Raw genomic sequence first — 20180 nt, forward strand, 5'->3', positions numbered from 1 at the left:
CCACTCATTTGAAGTGTTGTCTGGCGCATATCCAGAATGGATGAGTAATAGCTAGCTGAAACTGAATGGAGACAAGGGAGAAATTCTGGTGTTTGGGCCACCGACAGCACAGTCACTTTGGTCCCCTGAGATTTAGTTGCCCTCTCTCGGCAATCTCCTGACCCCGGTTGACTTCGTAAATAATTACTGCCTCCCTCTTGCCCAAGCCTCAAATCAATGCTAGATGTAGTGCTGGCCACTTCAAACAAAACATTCCTATGCCCCCCCTTTTTTGCCTTGTGGTGACTGGAAACACTTGTGACTAGGTGCCATGCAAATGTCAAATGAATAAATGAAAAATATAAATAAACCAGAATGCTTTGCAACTGAAAAGGTAAAGGGGTGAAGACATGTAATACTAAGTCCCACCCATCTTCCTGTCTGTTGTGGATCAAAAGTTCTCTCTGGTTAATTGAGCTTGCTGTGTTGCCTGATTTAAGTGGGTCTCCTTTGAAGCTGCGGTGTGACCAGACTTTCGGGCTTCTGCAAACCACATTCTCATACCTTCTGAATGGGGTCCCCCTGCGTGGATGACTACTGTAAACAGCAGTCCCAGACATGATAGTTCACTGCCCTTGATACTGAGAGGCAGGAGCTGGTTTCAGGTTGACACAGTGCATATCAAAGGTTGTTGGTGTTTCTTGTCTCCTTTGTTAGCCTCTGCAGCCAGGCCCCACGTGGGCCTGTTTGAACTCTGATTCGTATGTGAAGCTGCCACCAGCATTAGAGGTAAACAAATGAACAAGGAAGATCCATGGAGCCTTTGTTAGATAATTAGGCTGGGCATGGTAGGAGGAAGTTTTTGTGCCCTCCTCCTTCTGAGATTACAGGGTGTAATCCTGGCTCTCATATCCCAACTAAATATGAAGTGGGACGCCACTGTACGCTGTGTCCACCCAGAATACATAGATCTAGGTGTATGTAATGCGGTGAGCATAGGAAAATGTGTACTGATAAGCCCCACACCTTTTCTGGAGGTTGATCTACCATCCTTCAATTTCATTTAAAATTTCAAAAAAGCCCAGGTGAGCGCCCACCCACCATGTGGATGGTCGAATCCCTCACAACACCAGGCAAGTCCAGGTTTGAGGCTCCACACACTGGCCCCTAGGTTTCTAAACAGCTCTCCAACCTTGGATCCCAGTTTAAAATCCCAAAATCCCAGTCTCACTGTCCTCATCGAAGCCCTGAAATTGGCTTGTTCCTACTCTGATGTCTCTCCTTCATTCTTTCTGTTAAATTACTCCAGCCATGACTCCTTGACTCTTCGTCACATGTGCATTTCTCCTCTCACCTTCCTAACCCCCTTCCCTTCCCTCCTTAAGCATGTGCTTCCCTCTCTGTTCACTTCTCTCCTTTCTGGCCTTCCTCTCCAGCGCCTCCCTCCACCACCTTCTCTGTTGGTCTTATTACTGCATGTACACAGTCACCCTTATAAGATTCTAAAATGCCGACCAGGTTGACCTTGTTATGTTATGTTATGATGTATTCATACAAATCACATATGCCAGAAGGCATCTTGGCGCTAAACAGTTGAGGTGAGGAAGCGATTAAGCAGAGTAAAACCTAAAAAAGGAAGGTCTTCACAGACCGCCAAAAGGCCAGATGATTAATAGTAGCAAGGAGACCCCAGAGCAGCTGATTCAACGCCCTTGCGGCCAGCACGGAAAAGGCATGGCTACCCATCCGTGACCGTTGGACAAGAGGTACTAATAGCAAGAGGGCATTATGAGAACGGAGGGGGCGAGAAGGAACATAGTGGATGAATTTTTCCTGAAGGTAATCGGCTCCAGACTTATAGAAAGCTCGATATACCAGGCACATTGATTTAAACATAATCCGTTTCTCAATCGGAAGCCAGTGCAGCTGTCTCAACAGAGGTGACATATGTGCCAGTGGAGGGGGGCACAAGATTGCTCTGGCTGCCGCATTTTGGAGCAACTGGATGCGAGTTACCAAATAACGTGGTTGGCCATAGTACAGTGAATTGCAGTAATCAGCTGTACTAAGAACAAGTGCAGCTACCACCGGGGCATGGAGATTACAGGGAATGAAAGGAAGAGCCTTCCTCAGGGTGCGTAACTTGAAATGGCCAGATTTGCAAACTTCACCAACCTGCTCTGCCATAGAGACGGAAGCTGAGAACTTCACCCCCAAGTTTCTCACTGAGAGGGATGGAAGAGGGAACAAGAGAGTCCGGCCAAAATTCTGGAGTCCAAAAGGAGAGAGGATTAGTCGTCTCTACCACAAGGACCTCAGTCTTGCTACCATTGAGTTTTAGTGAGTCATCAGCCATCCAGGCGCCCAGATCCTCTAAACAGTTTCTGAGCCAGGAGGCAGTTTCGGGGCATGAGCGATCAAGGGGAAACAGAATCTGCGTTTTGTCCGCGTAAGATTAGAAGCGGAAACCATGCGACAGAATAAGAAGCATAAGTGGGCGAATGTAAATGTAAAACAGAATAGGCGATAGGGCAGAGCCATGTGGGACTCTGCAGAACAATGGGGTGGATTGTGAGCAGAAAGGAGGCAGACAGACAGATTGGTTACTTGATAACTGGATTTGTTTAAATGTTTTAGACCTTTGGAAAATATTTGGGTCATTTCTGAAATCAGGTAGGGACTTCCCCTAGCTTTATGAATAACTCATCACTGAACTGTTCATCAAATCTTTAACTGCAGAAATATTCCTAAATGCCTGGGGGCAGACAGTGGCCCATCCCTCTCTAACGAAAAGGCATCTGAATCCAGAATATTTCAACAAGTTGTGACCCATCTCCCAGCTTCCCTTTCTGGCAAAGCAGTTGGAAAGGATGGTCACAAAATATGTTGAGGATCAGGGCCCTTGAAACGGCTGACTTATGTTTTCCGCCTGGCGGAAGCAATTAATTCATAACAGCTGCCCTGCTAGATTGAATATGGCTGGAAATTGACAGCAGAGAGGCACTGGCCAGTGCCTCTCTGCTGTCAAGGCTGTCTGCTGTTGTCGGATCATTTCTACTTAGGATAAAGATTGACTAGCAATGGTGACACACATGACCCCTGTGTAGCACCACAAGCTCTTGGTCTGGCATTCGAAAAGAACAGACCCGTGCTAACCTCCTGGGAACAAGAAAGCCTTGAATATCTGATGGCCCATCTTATCCAAGGCAGCGGGCAAGTCTAACATTGTGGGAAACTGGGAGAGTGTCTTCTAGCAATTAAGGACATGATGAGCATTACAGCCCTGATAAAGCTGAACTCCTGCCAATCAGTGCCGCAGAGGACCCTTCAGACTGCGTCTTTTGACCAGAGTCTTTTGGGATCTGTTCCAAGCCATTCCAGACAGTAAGGAATCTTGATCTGGTCATGCAATCAGATCTTACTCTGAATCCTCACATCTCAGGGGGTATATAAAGCTGGCTGTTTCCAACTACGAGAACTTAAAACCCTTCTCCCATTGCTCTTGTTTTCCACATAAGGTCATAGCCGTGGATGTGCTCCCCTCGTCCGGGTTGTACTTTGGCAGTAATATGTACAGAGGCCTGCCAGCGAAACAGGTGATTCCATTAAAAAGAGTACAGAATGCAGCACCCAGCTTCAACATTACAATTAAGAAATACAATCAGATAACATGGGACTGGCCTCTCTGCACTGGCCTCTCTGAGTACTGTTCATGGCCATGCACCTTGTTCACATGTCCCTTTACAGTAACAGCACATTTTCACAAAAGTTTGAGCACTATCATCCAGGCCGAGACCCAAGATCTCGAACCCACTGACTATATGTACAGGCCTACATTCCTACACAATAGTGCCATGATGCTTGGCGATATGTGCAAAACCATGCAAATCACATTACTTCTCTGCTCCTCGCTTAAAAGCCTCCACATCTATGCCTCTCATTGCCACATCCTCTAGGCCTCTTAGACACCACCTCTTCTACTCCTCTCATCACCTCCTCCACCTCCTCCTCCTCCTCATGTGATCTTCATTTCACCCCCTCTTCCTCAGATTTGACTCCCTGGGCATTTTTCATAAAACAAGGTCCGCCTCCCCCGGGCGAGCTTCCTTTGAGGGAATGCACATGTGCGATTGCAATGCGCAGGCGCTTAACTGATTAGCCGAATTAGGTCTTTTCATTCTACTAATGTTGACCTCATGCGCAGCCTGTATGAAGCCTTTCTGCAATCTAGGCTTCTGGAGGAAGCAGGGTCGGACTGGGGCATAAAATGGTCTTGGGCACCAATGAAAAAGTGGGCCACAGTTACAAATGGCAATTATTTCCTTTTGTGACAGATTGTTTAAAAGACTCCCAAAGGGGAGTCTTTTGATAAAATGTGATGTTAATTGTGCATTTTAAATATATTTATTCAGCAACACTGGTCAAAACAACTAGCCACATAGTGAAGGAACTCCTCAAACTTGCCCACATTGGCTAAAAGAGTTCCCCAATTTGACCAAATAAAAATGGCCCACACCAGCATTTGCGTTTTTGGTTCGGGCATTGGTCCATTTGGCTGCCAAAGAGAGAGAGAGAGCTGTTTTTGCTGCACCCATTAATCAGTGAGCCAAATAAAATGGCCTCTTTCTCTCCGATTCAGCGTGCTCGTGGCAGTGTCACCACATCTGAACGAACTTGGGCCAGTCCTGACTGCGGTCAATTTGACCAAACTCGTGCTCCTCGAGGGCAAGTCAACCTCCCACATCCCTCCATTTGGACCAAGCCGGTGGCTGCATGACTCACGCCAGCCATTGAGTCACGGGCCTTGTCCTACTCAACAGTGGGACCAAGTGCCACATGATGGGATCATGCAACCCTCTTCAGCGTGTCCTTGCAAGCAAGACGACACGGAGCAACACAGGTTCGATTCCCCGGGTCCGTGTTTAGAAACCTCTGGATATTAAGCGTGTTACAAATAACCAATTACAATTACAATGCCCCCCCAAGAGCAACTCTACATGGAAAATCTAAGACACTTTCCTTCTTTCCAAAGTCTTTTTAGAAGCTCCTGTACATGGATTCTGCACACATACAGATATTTAACACTACTTATTAAGTTCTCTTTGTCCCTGAAGCATTCACTCCATAATGAAGAGGTACTCATGGTGCAGCTTCACGGCCTTCTCACCCAGGGACCATTCTACAAACCACAGATATCAATATTTTCGAACACAGGTTATATTACACAGCCTACATGGGCATGCATCTCACACTGCTCGCCAGACTCTTGCACGTCTTTCCATCCCACGCTGCCAACTATTTGGGCTGTGCCAGGTCAGGACAAGGTATGGAAACCCCAAAGGCCGAGATGGGCAGCAGGCCCTTCAGATTGTGAATCTCTGCCTTCATCTGGCCCCGCCGTGCCATGGAGACCCTCTTCGTGGACCGGTCCATAGTGAGCAGTGCTCCCCGCTCTTCAGGCTTCAGTGGGTAGACCCTTGTAGGCCAGTCCTTGCCACTGTGGGCCAGTTACATCTCAGATTATCTATCCAGTTCTCTCAGAGGCCCCTCCCAAATTCTTTCGTCACTTGTGTCCACTTTCTCTCTTATTGGCTCACTCTCTCTTTCCCAACTTCCCCTCCCCTTCCTTATTCCTCTTCTCATCTCCTTCCTCACACTCTCCCATCTTTCTAATGCTTCACTCATTCCTGATGTGTTTCCATTTATTTCCCCTTCTTCCTTACTTTCCCCCGTGTCTTCTCCATCTTCTTCTATGCTCTCCATCTGCGTGTTCTATTTTTCTCCGAATACCTCTTTATTTTCGTCTCTCATCTTCGGTTTTATTTGTTGTCTATTTTGTTCACATGATTTTCTTTCTTCGCTCCTCACAGCCTCATTATAAGCTTGCCGGTCTGGACATGATCCACATGCTTGCCTTGTCTGCCTTGATGTTACTTTTTCCAGACGTCAATCCTTCTGTCTTTCTCCACCTATCTCTCTATGGTGCAACCCCCACCCTATCTCTGTAGCTCCCAGGTCTTGTCATTGCTTGCTCTTTCCTGCTCTCCCGCCTCCCCCATTCTTCCCTTCCATATTCCTAGGGCTGGGTTACTTCCTCCTTTCACTTCCTGTCTCCTTTTTCTCAATTCACCCTTCTCCCTTTAGTTCAGTTTCCTTTCCTTGCTTTTGCGTTAATGTGACTCGTTCCTTTCACCTTCTCCCAATTTAATGATAATGATTTCTTATTTATATAGCGCCTTAACCCAAAGCGCTTTACAGAGAACATATTTACATACATTTATCATCCCAACCGAAGTTGGTACTCATTTATCGACCTCGAAGGATGAAAGGCTAAGTTGGCCTTGCCGGGATTTGAACCTGCAACCTGCTGATCACACATAGATCTAAGCAGCGAGCACTCAACCCGCTGAGCTATCTTAACCACGCACACTGCACACCTTATGCAACAAGCTCGTGGGTATCATGTGTATACACCACCTGCATATGTAGGGCCAAGAAAGAAATAAGGTCACATGGAAAACAAATGGTAAATACAAGGAAAATACCAGCTGTGTCCGTCCAGGTGGACAACCCTCCAATTGCCAAAATGGCTCATGCACCAGCAGCTCTGAAATCCGGAGGCGCCTTCCATGGACTATTCAGAAGCAGTGTTAAGAGAAATCCACTGCACCCACGCCCCAGCCTGCGCACCGCCCGCTACCAAGTGATACAAAGTTGCTGTGACACTTCCAGCCGCCAAAGAGTCAATAACCCCTCCGCCCCCCCCCCCCCCAGCTACGCCCCGCCCCATCTCCAGCTCTGTCTTGCCTAATATGGAGATATGTGCGCAAACGCAATGAAACCTGCCTGCGCGCGCGGAGAAGCGGCTGCCGCTGACAGCCCAGGAGCCCGCCTTCCAAGATTAGATTTAATTGCACTCAAGACGGTGACAAAGAAGCAACAATCAACTTTTCAAAATAAGTGGCAGCCTTCCCCCGCACTCCCTCAAAAACCTCAAGGAGGGGAAAAAACAACAAAAGAAGCGTTGAAGTTCCGATCAAAGTGACGCGCGAGCTTCTGCAAAGGCGTGTGAAGGGGCAGGTGGGCTTGTGACCAGAATTCTAATCGACCTGCTATGTAAAAGTGCGTGGGGGTGTGTGGAGGGGGGTAGACTGGAGCTAGCTTGAGAGGCAACCAAAAATGGGAATATTCCGCGGTTGACACTGCAGCCTCCAAATGCCTTTTTCTTCCCCCAACCCACACTATTGTGTTTCTTCTCAAAGACGTCTAATGTGGCATTAAAGAAGCGGAGCAAATAGTGTCCCCCCACCACACCCCAGAATCCAACCTCCACCCGCCCCCAAACAAAATGGAATAGATAAGACTGGAAAATAAACTTACATCCAACGTAATCTGAATTATTTGTCCCAAAAGGTCCTCCCATTTCACCCCTGCGGGCAGTGGGCAGGCGAGGGGACTATGGGGCTTAGGGGTGGACGGGTCTAGATGTCTTAAACTGGAGGGGGGGTTCGGGTTCTGTGCAGCCCTCGAGATGACGAACACCTTCCACTGACTTTTGCCGCAGGAGGTTTTTATCCATGCCCGAGAGAGGGGCTGTCTGGCATTATTCGATGGCAACAGGCAAGCGGTGCTTGTGCCCGGGTGCCTTTCGCTCTCCTAATTGGACGGTGTGTGTGTTTCTATCTCTCCCTCCCCCTCCAGTCCCCCCTTTTTCTCTTCAGCGTCATCAATGACGTGTCCCCTCTATTCAGAAAGAGGAGCGGTGGCCACTGTCATGCCTTTCCATTGATGCAAACATCTCTCCCCCACACCCCCCTCCCATCCTGCCAACTCCCCCTGGCAGCTCCCGTGCCCACACACTTCTCAGGCTATATAAGGGGGCAGCAAAGCCGAGATGCTTCAACCAGATACAACAGGGAGGCATCGGCGAAGCTGGACAGAGCAGACCACCAAGTGCGAGACTGCCGAGCCTAAGGAAGGGACCCCCGGGGGAAGCGAGAGATCCGCAGGAATTCAGCACTGGAGACCGGGCTCCACCGAAGCCTGAAGAGCGGGGAGCTCTGGTCACCATGTACCGGTCCACGAAAGGGGCCTCCAAGGCACGGCGGGACCAGATCAACGCGGAGATCCGCAACCTGAAGGACCTTCTGCCCATCTCGGACGGGGATAAAGTCCGCCTCTCCTACCTGCACATCATGTCCCTGGCGTGCATGTACACCCGGAAGTCCATCTTCTTTGCCAGAGGTAAATTGACTCTCCTTGGCAGCACAGCGCGCGTCCCGTGGATGGGGTTGGCTGTGGAGTAGAGTGCCGAAACTGTAGCGTATAGCCCAGATAACCAGTTGTTCTTTGAGAATGTCTAAAATCTGGTCCCGGGTAGACTTGGCGTACAAAGGGGTGATGTTGAGAGAGGCAGGTCACTCTGCCTCTGCTCACCGGCCTCTTGCTCAGCTGGCACACAGGGCAAGGGAGCGCGGTGGATCCTCTCTCTGGCCACGGTGCTGAAAGTGCCCCTCACAGAACGCTTCACTGCAGCCCACTTGTTGTGCACGCTGCCGGGGATGTAGACTTCCCTTGAGTGAGCTCCACGGCCGGTGATGACAGTGCCTCTTGGCAGGGTCCATGTCCCACCGGGCACCTGTCGCTCTCTTTAATGTTGCTGGTGCAGTGTCTAGGGCGCAGAATGCGGCTCCACAGCAGCGCTGCTGTCCAGGGTCCTGAAGTCGCACCTTTCGCAGTTCAGAGGCTCTTGCCGTCGAACGCGCTTCAGTAGCAATGACCCTGTCTATGGTGCTGAATGGCAGGATTTGCACTGCTGTGAATGCTCAGCCGTGCCCGTGCTGCTGTCCAGGGTGCTGACTATAATACCCACGGCATGATAAGCAGGCTGAGTGATAGTTGAGCACCCAAGACAGTAGCAATACAGCTAAACGACGCATCGTTTTTGGTTGGCTGCTTGGCCAGGAAGCGGAAATATATAAGCACAGGGGTTAATCAGTTGCGGGGCTGAATGTTTAGAGCGATTGCTCGGCTGGCGCAGAATGAATGCACATCTGATTTGCTGTAATGCGCATTTTGGGACTGTTCTGGGTGTAGGGTGCGCCTCGGAGGAGTTATTCTGCGCCCTCCGTCGGATCCGATGTTGACAGCCTTCATTGGCGTGGAGGCGCCCGGCTCCCTCCTCGTCAGGGCTTTGCTGCTGCAGCGTTGAGTCAGCGCAGGCACTGTTGCTAGGGATGTTTGAACGCAGTCAACAAGTCCTTCACTTCTCACAAGCATCCCCCCTTTTCCTCCCCTTCTCTTCTCCGCAGGTTCGCCTCTGCAAGAGCTGGAAGACCTGCTCTCTCCCCAAGACATGAGCGAGTTCGTGCAGACTCTGCCAGGGTTCCTCCTCGCCTTTACCAGCGAGGGCAAGCTCATCTACGTGTCCGAGAACGTGGCCGAGCACCTCGGGCATTCTATGGTAAGAGACAGTGGCCCATCTTTCGGACTGTGGAATAATTAGGCAGACCACAAGAATGACAGCAAACGATTGAAGAGAGCAGCCTAGATTTAGATCACAGGTTTCCATTCGACCAACTTGTGTGATCCTGGGCAAATTACTCTTACCTCCAAAATTGCGAGTATTTACAGTTCGAATAAACGTCAGTATAAAACTCTATACAGAAAGGTTTGCATTGCCATTTATATAATTGATAGTTATCTTGAATATAGTCCCTAGAAGACACTATGAACACAGAAACAGGGCTTTAAAAAAAAGAATAACATATATTTTACAAACATCAAATTTATTAGAGTGGCACATTTTCAATTGAGAACTTTCAGGCTCGCTGATGTCAATGTTTTCAGGTGACCTACCTGAATGCTGTCGATGGTTACAGTCTTAATATAGTGCATTATAAACATAACTTTAGAACTCCCCAGAACACAGAAAGAAATACACCACTAGTGTGTTACCCTGAACAGCACACATCGCAAACTGAATCGCATTAAAGTGCTTCGAAATTTAGGAGATCAGCGACAGGGTGAAACCAAGACAAAATCTTTTGCCCAGGAACATACGTTGTCATGGAGAAACTAAAACTAGGGCGCAGCTCAACTTGTTGCAAAGTTTGGAACATTAGTCCACAGAGTGCATCGTCTCCTTAGCAAAATTCGAAAGGGCATTTCTTAAAATTTCGAAAGCAATTGCGACGCGGTGAATGGCTAAAGTTCGAGTATTTGGTGAATGGAGGAGTGAGATGGGAAAGGGGTGCAGCTACAACTTGGTTATCAGAATGGATGGGCGGGTGACATAAATAGGCATTATTCGATGTCTTATCGTGTTTTCCTCATCACCTTGTCTACTGCGTTTTGCCTCCAGGTGGATCTCGTGGCACAAGGAGACTGCATCTACGATGTCATTGACCCAGCCGACCACTTTGTCATGAGGAGCCAGCTGGCTGCACCGTCCCCTACCGACACAGGTGAGCGTCAGAAATCTTTCCAAAAGTCAATTGGCAAACTGCACTTGTCCCCCCCTCCCTCCACAGCCCTAAATATTATGCGTCCCTGTGCACCCGTATTCACTGCACATTTCACTCCCTGCTTCCAGGAGATCGCATGTTCCGTTGCCACTTCAACACATCAAAGACGGTCCGGCGGCAGAGCGCGGGCAACAAGCTGGTGCTCATCAAAGGGCGATTCCACCAGCCGCCGGCAGGGTCCTACTGGTCCTCGAACCCAGTGTTCACTGCTTTCTGCATCCCCCTGGACCCCAAGCCCAGGGTCACCCACAACACCTTCTTCATGGCCTTCTTCGAGAGCAAGCACGCCAAGGACATGTCCATCCTGGATGTCTCAGACAGGTGAGTCCACGCAAGACACCGGCTCAGCTGGGCGAGGGTCGCTGGGAAATTGGGTTTGTGCCCGGGCAGATTAAACATGGTGCTAGTTCTGCCCTTGTCTTGACTCAGCACAGATTGGCACCACTTTCATAAACCCTGTAGTATATTGAGGTATTCTGGATGCATGAAGTGATCCTAATTTTAGTTAAAAGACAACTACCCTATTTAATCTAACGTAGAAACGCTATCAACCTACTGGATAGAAGAGTGACTTAACAGCTCAGTGGGTTGAGCATCCACGGTAAAGAGTCATGCATAACCTTCAGCTCACAAGTTTGCGTCCCGGCGTGCTGTATTCAGCCGTTTGCCATTTTATGGTTAATAAAATAGGCTTATTTAATTTGAGTAACACTACTTTGTTATTGAAAAGACAATTCAAATTGAGGGTCAAAAACCCAGCTGTTACCAAGGGTACATTTCAACGTATGCCCAATTGATTTCTTCACAGATCCATTAACAAGAAGCCTCCCTTTTGTCCCTGTCTTGTCTTCTCTTTAGTGTGATGCTACATCTGGGTTTTGAGAAGAGAGAACTGGTCTGCAAGTCCTGGTACAATTTGATGCACCCAGAAGACCTGAGTCACGCGTCAGCCCAACATTGCCGCTTAGGTGAGTGCTCCTTCGCTGCGACCACCCTATTTCTCATCAGACAAACTTTCCTGGCTCATCTAAAGGGTCATGTGCAGGCACCCCCCTCCTAACATCACCTCCCTTCCATTCCTCCCTTCAATAGTGGGTGACAAAAATGACCCCAGGGCGGAAGTCGTGATTCGTCTCCAGAGAAAGGATCAAGGTTGGGTCTGGATCTACTGCCTCATCCAACAAGAGAGCGCCGAGATCCCTTTCACCTGCTACAACTACATAATCAGGTAAGGAAAATGCTGAACGTTTGCCCATGAACAAACCGCCCAAAAGCGATTAAGAATGGGGGTGTTCTTGAACTGTGAAAAGCAAGGTAATAGGGCGGTGGAGGGTATCTGATAGGTTGAATGGGATTAACCCCCAGCTAGTTATCTTGTACACTCAATTGTCCAATAAGGATTCCATTGTTTGCTTTAAGATACACAGCCATGTGTGACAGCCACGGGCCAAAGTAAATAATAACACTGTCTCCTCTCCTGTCTCCCTCTTTTTAGTGAGCCAGAAGCATGGTGCCTGAGACAACAGCTAACATCAGAAGAGACACAGCTCACATATGTGTTCATCGCAACTGCGCCGTTTCAGGAGAGTCTCCTGTCTCCTGGACATCTCTCCAGCCCAGATCAAGTCTTCACTCCCATTTCCAGTGCATCGACCAGCGGCGTCTCCATGCAGTCCTTTGACTTCAGTGGAGTCTGTAGCGTGGAGGGCCCCCAGGAGTATCCAAGTGGCGCAAGCCTAGGCCAGGAAGACATTACTCTCGGCCAAATGGCGATGGATCAGGGTGATATCTCCTCAATGGAGGAGGCCACTGGTTCCTCAGCCAGGCCGCCAACGAAAGACCAAGACTTTTGCTATACAGAATGCCTTTTCTTACCCTCAACCACCTACGAGCAAACTTTCAGGAGGGAGGCCCCAAGTACTTCCTCCAAGGACTTTGTCTGCACCCCTCCCTATACGCCGCATCAAGGGTGCGCTTTTATGTTCAGTTCGCAGGAGTCATACCCGAAAACCACTGCAACAACCACCACCACCCCCACCCCTACCACTACCACAACTACCACTCCAGAACTGTACTACTCTACAGAAGAAAGCAGCGCTCTCTATGAGAAGCTCCCTCCCACCCCCAGCCCGGGTGATGGGGACTGCATTGTCATGACGGTACCTGAAGTTAGAGGTCCCCTGTACATAGACGTTCCCATGGTTCCAGATGGCATTTTGACCCCTGAAGCCTCCCCCATCAAACAGACCCTCTTCAGATATTCTGAAAAGGAAAAGACAGAAATTGATCTCCTGGCCAAGCAGATCAGCACGTTGGCCGAAGACTTCAATTCTTTTGCTACCAAGGACTTACCTTTCCCCGAGCCGACGTATGCAAGGCATACCAACGTCAGCCGAAGTTCTTCTCTTCCTTCCAGCCTGCCCAGCAGCTGCAATGACTTTCTGCCTCTCAGGCACTGGAGGAGCATCGACTTCTCCTTTCTGGCCTGCCCAGAGGAAGACTTCTTGGAAGAGAACACTATTGAGAACATATTTCGAGACCTGTCCCCACCTCTATTTGAGAGGAGTGGTTCAGGTGCCCGGTGCCCCCACCAGTTGTGTGGCAATGTCAGTAGTCCATTCTGCTTGGACGTCGAAGCTAGAAGTGAGGCTGAGATGCTCTTGTCTCCATCTCAACCTATGGACCTGTCTCCAGAAGAGCAGTCCTTCCTGGAAGAGTTGGCCTCGTACGAAACAGCCTTTGAGACACGTGCCTCAAGGTCCCCGTGTGATGGGTTTAACGATGAGTTGTATCAACTCCCGAATCAACCGCAAGACAACTTTCATGAAGGTAAGTTTGGGTCAGATGCTGGGGTCCTTTGGCATTCTTGGCATGAGGGAGCGGGATCCAGCCTTTTGCAGCAATGCAAGAGTTAGAACTTAGTTGGGTGATCATTCTTTTAGTGGGTGTTACGGGATTGGGATTGCTAAAAACGAATTTCCAGAGCCAGTGAAAAAAGCAAAAGGGATTTGCATGAGTAGAAGAGTAGACACACCAGAAGGAATGTGGGAATTGCAGGGTAGATTGTCTGATTTGGGTAGGAAGCATTATGCAATTTGGAAATTTCAGAATAGACCTGGAAATGGAATCATAATGTATGGGGCTGGCGTTCCAGATTTGGAAGATGCATGGGTGGCTTCGGGGTCCAGAGCCTAAATCTGGAAGGGGTAAATGCATGCATGGTTTGGAGGCTGCATGGGCGCATGTGACCATTTCAGCACTGATTCAGAGGCTCTGGAACCTCGAATAAGCCATGTACAATATAGGACTGATTCTCCTTGCCTCGCGTCTAATCTGTCTTTCTTTTTCTCTCCTCTGTTGCAGATGAAAGCGGAGGTGATCCTTCATTCTGAAATAAGTCTGTGACTTACTTCATTAAGTATGGCATATTGTCATATTTTGTGGAGCTTCTTCTACCAAACCACAAGGAGAGCGATGACTTTTTGGTCTTCAATTTCTCCTTGGCTAGTGCATTTACATTTGGGTTTTGGGGAAGGGGATCTATCTCTATTTTTTTATATAAATACGGATGCTGTACATGATACAATATCTTCCTTTGTACAAAGAGCGAGGGGAAATTGAAAGTATTCAGATATAGAATGACAGGTTCCGGGCTATCTAGCCGGGACATTGAAGGCAGACTTGCATAACGTAATTGTATTCACTTGTAGTGAATATCTTTGTAAGTAAGTTGATGAGTAATAACTGAATATCTTTTTTTCCTGACCAATTGTTGTGCGTCCTGGTGGCTGTTGCTAAGCATTCTCCAAAGTTTGGATCAAGTGAAAATAACATAGCAACGGGATGCATGACTATTGTTTCTTTCCAGTTCACACTTCGACCAGCAAATTCTCTGAGCATTTCTAGTGAGGATGTTTGGAATCTCTTTCGCATATACACCAATTGCTAAATTTGTAACTGCGGGATTACAGAACCTGTTCATATTGACCGTAGCAGGCATTGGGCAATTGAAACAGTACATAGACTGTTTACCAGGTATAGCATTAGAATACAATACAAATTAATATTTAATTTAACAAAATGGCATATCGCATAAGCAGGACTGCAAACTACAGCTGCCAATTTATAACGAAACATATCAACGGCTCCAAATTGGATTAATCTATAAACAAATCACTGTTCGGGCAGCTTGGTGCAAATTCATGTTTTGGGGATAAATTGATAACTAAAGCTTGAGTGTGCAAATTGCCAAACTGCAAAACTGTTTTTTGTAGCTGCAAAATTAATCTTCTTGGCACTTTTTGCCTAGATCTCGCAAAAGCGGGAATGTGTCGAAGTGTGATCTGAGGGGAAACAAGGATTACCTTTTTTCTTCCTTGTGCTTGGGGGTTCTGTATAAGAATATAAAAAAATACTGAATCTAAAATGACACCTGATAGGTAATTTCAGGTGTCTTTGTGCTAACGTAGAGTTCCCTACGAATAAGTAAAAGGATTGAATCCTGAACAAACTGTACATGTAATGTTACAAATAATTCACACATTCCAGCAATGTGATGGATGTAAAATATTGTATATTTATCAATAAGATACTATTTTTACATGTATAAATAATGCAGATACTGTTTAAGTGTATGCTTATGAGATGGACATTGTGGAAATATTCTGGTGTGTGTATCTCAATATTAGTGTATTTGTAATACAAATATATTTATATTAAAAATTACCTTTTTTAAGAACACTGTTTCTTGTGTTACTCAAAGACTTGCACACATTTACAGCTGTGACCTAACATAATGACAAACAATGTACAAGTGACTGGACATACTTTAATCTTGTGATGCCAGAGACCCATCTAAACGTCAATTTTTAGTACCACAATACTTTTCCAAGTGATGCACGACTCCCCAATTGCGACCACTTCATCGATTTCCTTTGAAGAACCTAAGCACTCCACTTCACTCTTTCCTTAACAACCCTTACCTCAACATGCTCTCCCCAACGACACCGGATTTCTAGGACATACCACTCAACCATCCTCTCTGTAGCTCTGTCACAAAGGCGCTCCACTTCAACCACTCACTCTTCAATCATATAAGGCTCTCCTTATACACCTCTATATGGATGTCACTCAATCTGCAGTGATGAGTTCTCAGGCACACTTCATGACCACCACTCCCTCAAATGATGCGTAAATACACTGGCGCGGCTGCCATCTGCTACTATATCACTTCATTGTTACCAAGACCTCACACACGTTTCTACCCTTGTATAGATCACCTCTAAGTACTATAATCATCTTCCTTCATGAGCCAAAGGGCAACCAAATGACCCAGAGACTTATTGCATGAGCCAATGTTTCACTCGACGAGCCAGAGCTACGCCCCTGAGACAGCGCTTCCGCGTACGATCCAGCGCATCAAACCTGGCCACACCTTCACCATACGAGGCACAGCTACTTTCCCCCAAGTGTGACACTCTCATGAGACAATGATTGACAGAACGAGCCTCATATGCAAACCCTTGCGTCAGAACTATTTTTGGTGACCCGTCAGACCATCATCCTCTGAGTTTTGTACATAGTGTCATAGGGCCTCATTACGACCCTGGCGGAACGGGTTAAACGGCACCATAAAAGGCTGCGGCGCCGTTCAACCCGTTCCGCCACATTACGAGGTCCCCTCGCGGGACACGTTAAGCATGCCTGGGAAAACCAAGCGTGCATACCGGGTCCCGCGAGGGGAAGAGGGAGCAAACAACGGGCCATCTCGTAATGGCCCGTTGTTTACTCCCTCTCCCATTCAGCCCTATGGGGGCTGAAATGGTAATGGGGATGAACCGTGTCCTCGAGTGAGGAATTACCAGGCCATCCGAACTCGGAATGGTCCGCTCAGTCCTCATTCCGAGGACACAGATACGGATGCGGTTTTGCCGGCAGCCATGCCGCAAATTGCAGCATGGCTACCGGCATAACTTGTAATGAGGGCCATAGAGTCCACACATGAGCCAGAGAATGAGAACATACTTCGCTCAAAAGGGCCAGAGTTTCAACCCATTAGCCAAAGATTGGCATGTCACATAGCGTTACCCCGTGAGGTAGGGGACCCATTATGAAAGCAATTGTTTCAATCCATGAGCCAAAGCTTTACCACATGAGGTAGATGCTCTAGAACGGGCATCTCTCCATCAGATAAGCTTCTGCCACAAGGCAGACGCCTCAACCTAAAAAGCTGAGATTCACCCACAATAACATGTTGTACCCCATATACCAGCGCCTCAACTCCTGCGGCATAGCCCACATCATTAAATGCCACAACCTAAAATAGTGTTACAACCCATGAGCAAGAGCGAACGCGCTATATACATTCAATAGAAATTAAATGAAAAAACGAAAAATAAGACACAAATTCCTATTCTGAACCATCGTTTTACTGATGAGCCGCAGTGGCAGGATACGAGCCAGCAGGAGTTCTAACATGGAAGATCTAACAGATCTTTGCATGACAAACGACCCCCCCACCTCCAATTATCCAAATCTTCATTTAATTCACATGTGTTTCATCCCACGAACCCAGGTTTTAAGCACATGAGGCAGATCAGAGCCCAAGGGACACCACCTGACTCTATGAGCCGGAGCTTCATACCTAGGCAGCAAGACTTCACTTCAGTGCTTCCAACTGGGAGATGATGTGTTCCAAGTTCCCTGACCACGTCCTAGTGGGATAGAACATTCCCAAGAAGGCAGAGCTTAAGCCCATCAGCCAGGTAGGTGCAGCCTTTGTGGGCCAGGACATCGAGTCACGAGAGACAGCGTCCCACCTGAGTCAAACGTCACACCATCAGGTAGTGCTTCACCCCGTGAGCCAGAAACCATCCAGCCACCACGAAGCAGAGATTGACCCCATGAGACAAGCCTTCGCCTAATGAGATGTGGCTCCACCGCCATGAGCCAGCACTTAATTTCGTAAGCCACGTCTTTGTTCACTCCATGAGCCAAGGTTTGGTTTTATGAGGCAGACCTTCTCCAAATGAGCTTCATTTGACAAGCTAGAACTTGACTCTATGAACTGGAGGTCCACCCTCATGTGCCCCAGCTTTGCACCATGTGCCACAGTTGCACGCTCAGTCATATGTCCATGACACAGGGAGAGGATGTGTGCATCATATGGACTCATGAGAGCATACTTGTGTGATGACAGTCTACCCAATCAGATGGATAGCTATACGTGTAGTGGATGCACCTTGTATGGGATGTAGCGATGCATGGATCCAGCCGGGCCGACTCAACCTTCTTCGTTATGAGGTCGCAAATTGAGTACACAAATACTGGCAATTGAAGCACCTGTTACCAAAGGGATTGACGCTGCATAGCAAGCCACTTACATGGTAGATAGACCCAACTGGTGACAGTGAAAAAAGCGGAGGATGTAGACTGTGGGGGGTCCTCCAAGCACCAGTAAGGCGCAACCGCAATCCTGGTCATGGACTCCCCTCTGGGCTCGGGTCAGTGCCCATAAGGGTGATATGATATGATAGGTTATTTATAACGCACTTAATACCCAGAAGTTTCTAAGCACGGACCCGGGGATCAAACCTGTGTTGCTCCATGTCGTCTTGCTTCCAAGGCGAGCGTGTTGCCCCTGGGCTATCCTCCCGAGACAAGGGTGTAGTTATGAGCCTGGCCAGGGATGACATCACCAGGTAAAATGCTGAAATCCTATATTGAGCACACTACTCAAGCGTAAAGGGACCACTCCCCCTGACTTTTCCCCAGACCATGCTTAGTAAGTATCCCGTTTCCCGGTTCTGCCCTGTTTCCATCTTGTTTCCTGTACTTGCAGGCCTCTCTTACCAAACATGGAGACCTTTGCAGAGTCTGGAGGAGAGAAATGAAGAACTCCAAATGGAAGAACAGTCTTTGAACGATTAAATACTATCAAGGCAAGGCTTGACATTGCTCCCAGACACATTCTACAGCAGACAGGAACCAGATGTGTTGAGCCCAAAAGCATCTTTACATATAGTTTTGATATGGTTGGATCCCCAACATACAGAACACAGGAAGGACAATAGAATCACTTTGGGGAACTGGAAGGGATCCACTACCACCACCTACTGGAATGGTATGGTTACCACTCTTTTCTGTAAAAACACCAGTGAATCCATCACCCCTGTTTCCAGTGCAGGCATTCTGATGAGCCTTGCAGAGCGCTTGCACTCAGCTGAGCCGAGCAGAACACATGCATGCCTCATGCATGTAGGATGCAGGTAAATGGCACCCTAAAAGCTTCATGATCAAACGAGGCTATTGGGCCTCATTACGACCCAGGCGCTAATGGGTTAACGGCGCCATAAAAGGCTGTGGCGCCGTTAACCTATTAGCGCCTAATTACGAGGTCCGTTTGCGGGACCCGACCTTAACGGGTGGTTTTACCAGCCGTTAAAGTAGGGACCCGCAAAGGGACCTTGGTGCTAAGTACGGTGCCGCAATTTGCGCAACCGTACTTAGCGCCTTCCCCATTCCCATTGAGCCCTATGGGGCAAAAATGGGAATCGGGAAGGGCCATGGTGGCATGGGGAATTACCGCCCCGCCAACCTTGTAATGGGATGGTAATTCCCCATTCCACCATGGCGGACACCGGCATGGACCATGGTGCTAATAGCACCATGGTCCTCCGCCTGGGTCGTAATGAGACCCAATATCTTCCATCAAATGGGAGCCAGCACAACACAAGGCACCTCCTCCCCACTAGATGGGCATATCTACACCTCCTGCACATCTCCCGTCTCCTTCAATACGGGAGTTGGGATACCAAAACACAGTGGAGTCACTACGGGTTCAGCAGTAATCTGGTATAAATTCTACCCCAGTGGGATTAACGTTACTGCCAGGGTGTCCGGAGGAAATACTGCCACATAACAAATCCACAGAAGTGCACACACACTGTTGGCAGTAACAGTAATTTAGCCTGGCAGAATTACTGCCGGAAATGGGGTTCTGTCAGTAATCGGTGGAATTACTGTTAACGCTATCAAGAGGAATTACCAAACAGTAATTCTGCCAAATGTCAGTGCAAATACCGTCAAGCAGAAATAGCCTCCCCTTCAAAAGGAGGGCAAAAAAAATGTGGAATGACCAAAAGGTCAGGGTGCACAGTCTCTTTGCCCAAAACCACAGGGAGACTGCTGCCACAGGAGCAGGCACCGCGGCACCCCTGGTCCTGACTCCTTGGGAGGAGACTGTAAGCACCATCCTCCACCTGGCCAGACTGGAGGGAGTAGGAGCAGCTGCCCACTGAGCTTGTAGCCAACCTGATCCTGGTAAGTGCAATGTGAAACATCATACTCACAACATAACAGCACAATGCTCCACTGCTCGTCACCCGGCTGACTATGGAGCTGACAATAAAATGCACAATGGTTCACATCAATGAGCAGGCCACAATCCAGCTTACACCTAAGAACACTTGACGTGCAGTGAGAGAACAGTGCAAAAAGTACTGTATGTGTAACGTATACATAACCATATATACCCCGAATGGACCAACAGCCGAATGGACCAACAACGCACCAGTCCATGGCCATACAGTATCACCCTCACACACAGAGGCATGAGCAAACATGCAATGCAAGGGGTCGGAAAGATACATGTGGTGCATATGCCACCCATCAAAA

At 48.2% G+C, this 20180-nt stretch overlaps 1 protein-coding gene and 1 long non-coding RNA gene across 3 annotated transcripts in view; one reads left to right on the forward strand and one right to left on the reverse strand.

Annotated features, from left to right (window-relative positions):
* LOC138567070 (uncharacterized) overlaps positions 1 to 7688 on the reverse strand; it is a 233024-nt gene extending 225336 nt beyond the window's left edge. The window contains exon 1 of the long non-coding RNA XR_011302097.1: positions 7360 to 7688. This is a non-coding gene — a long non-coding RNA (uncharacterized lncRNA). The remainder of the gene's footprint in view (positions 1 to 7359) is intronic.
* A 181-nt stretch (positions 7689 to 7869) lies between these two features.
* Positions 7870 to 15208, forward strand: NPAS4 (neuronal PAS domain protein 4). 2 transcript variants are annotated; one of them, XM_069644917.1, is made up of 8 exons: positions 7870 to 8223; positions 9291 to 9442; positions 10343 to 10445; positions 10574 to 10826; positions 11364 to 11473; positions 11598 to 11733; positions 12001 to 13334; positions 13869 to 15208. In XM_069644917.1, the coding sequence occupies exons 1-8, from the start codon at positions 8049 to 8051 to the stop codon at positions 13895 to 13897; spliced, it is 2292 nt and encodes a 763-aa protein (XP_069501018.1). In that variant the 5' UTR covers positions 7870 to 8048; the 3' UTR covers positions 13898 to 15208. The 2 variants fall into 2 exon arrangements, with proteins under 2 accessions (XP_069501018.1, XP_069501017.1); XM_069644916.1 differs by having other exon boundaries at positions 12001 to 15208.
* Positions 15209 to 20180: the final 4972 nt, after the last annotated feature.

This window comes from Ambystoma mexicanum, chromosome 2p (genome assembly GCF_040938575.1).
Source record: "Ambystoma mexicanum isolate Mex_15411 chromosome 2p, UKY_AmexF1_1, whole genome shotgun sequence".
NCBI lineage: Eukaryota > Metazoa > Chordata > Amphibia > Caudata > Ambystomatidae > Ambystoma > Ambystoma mexicanum.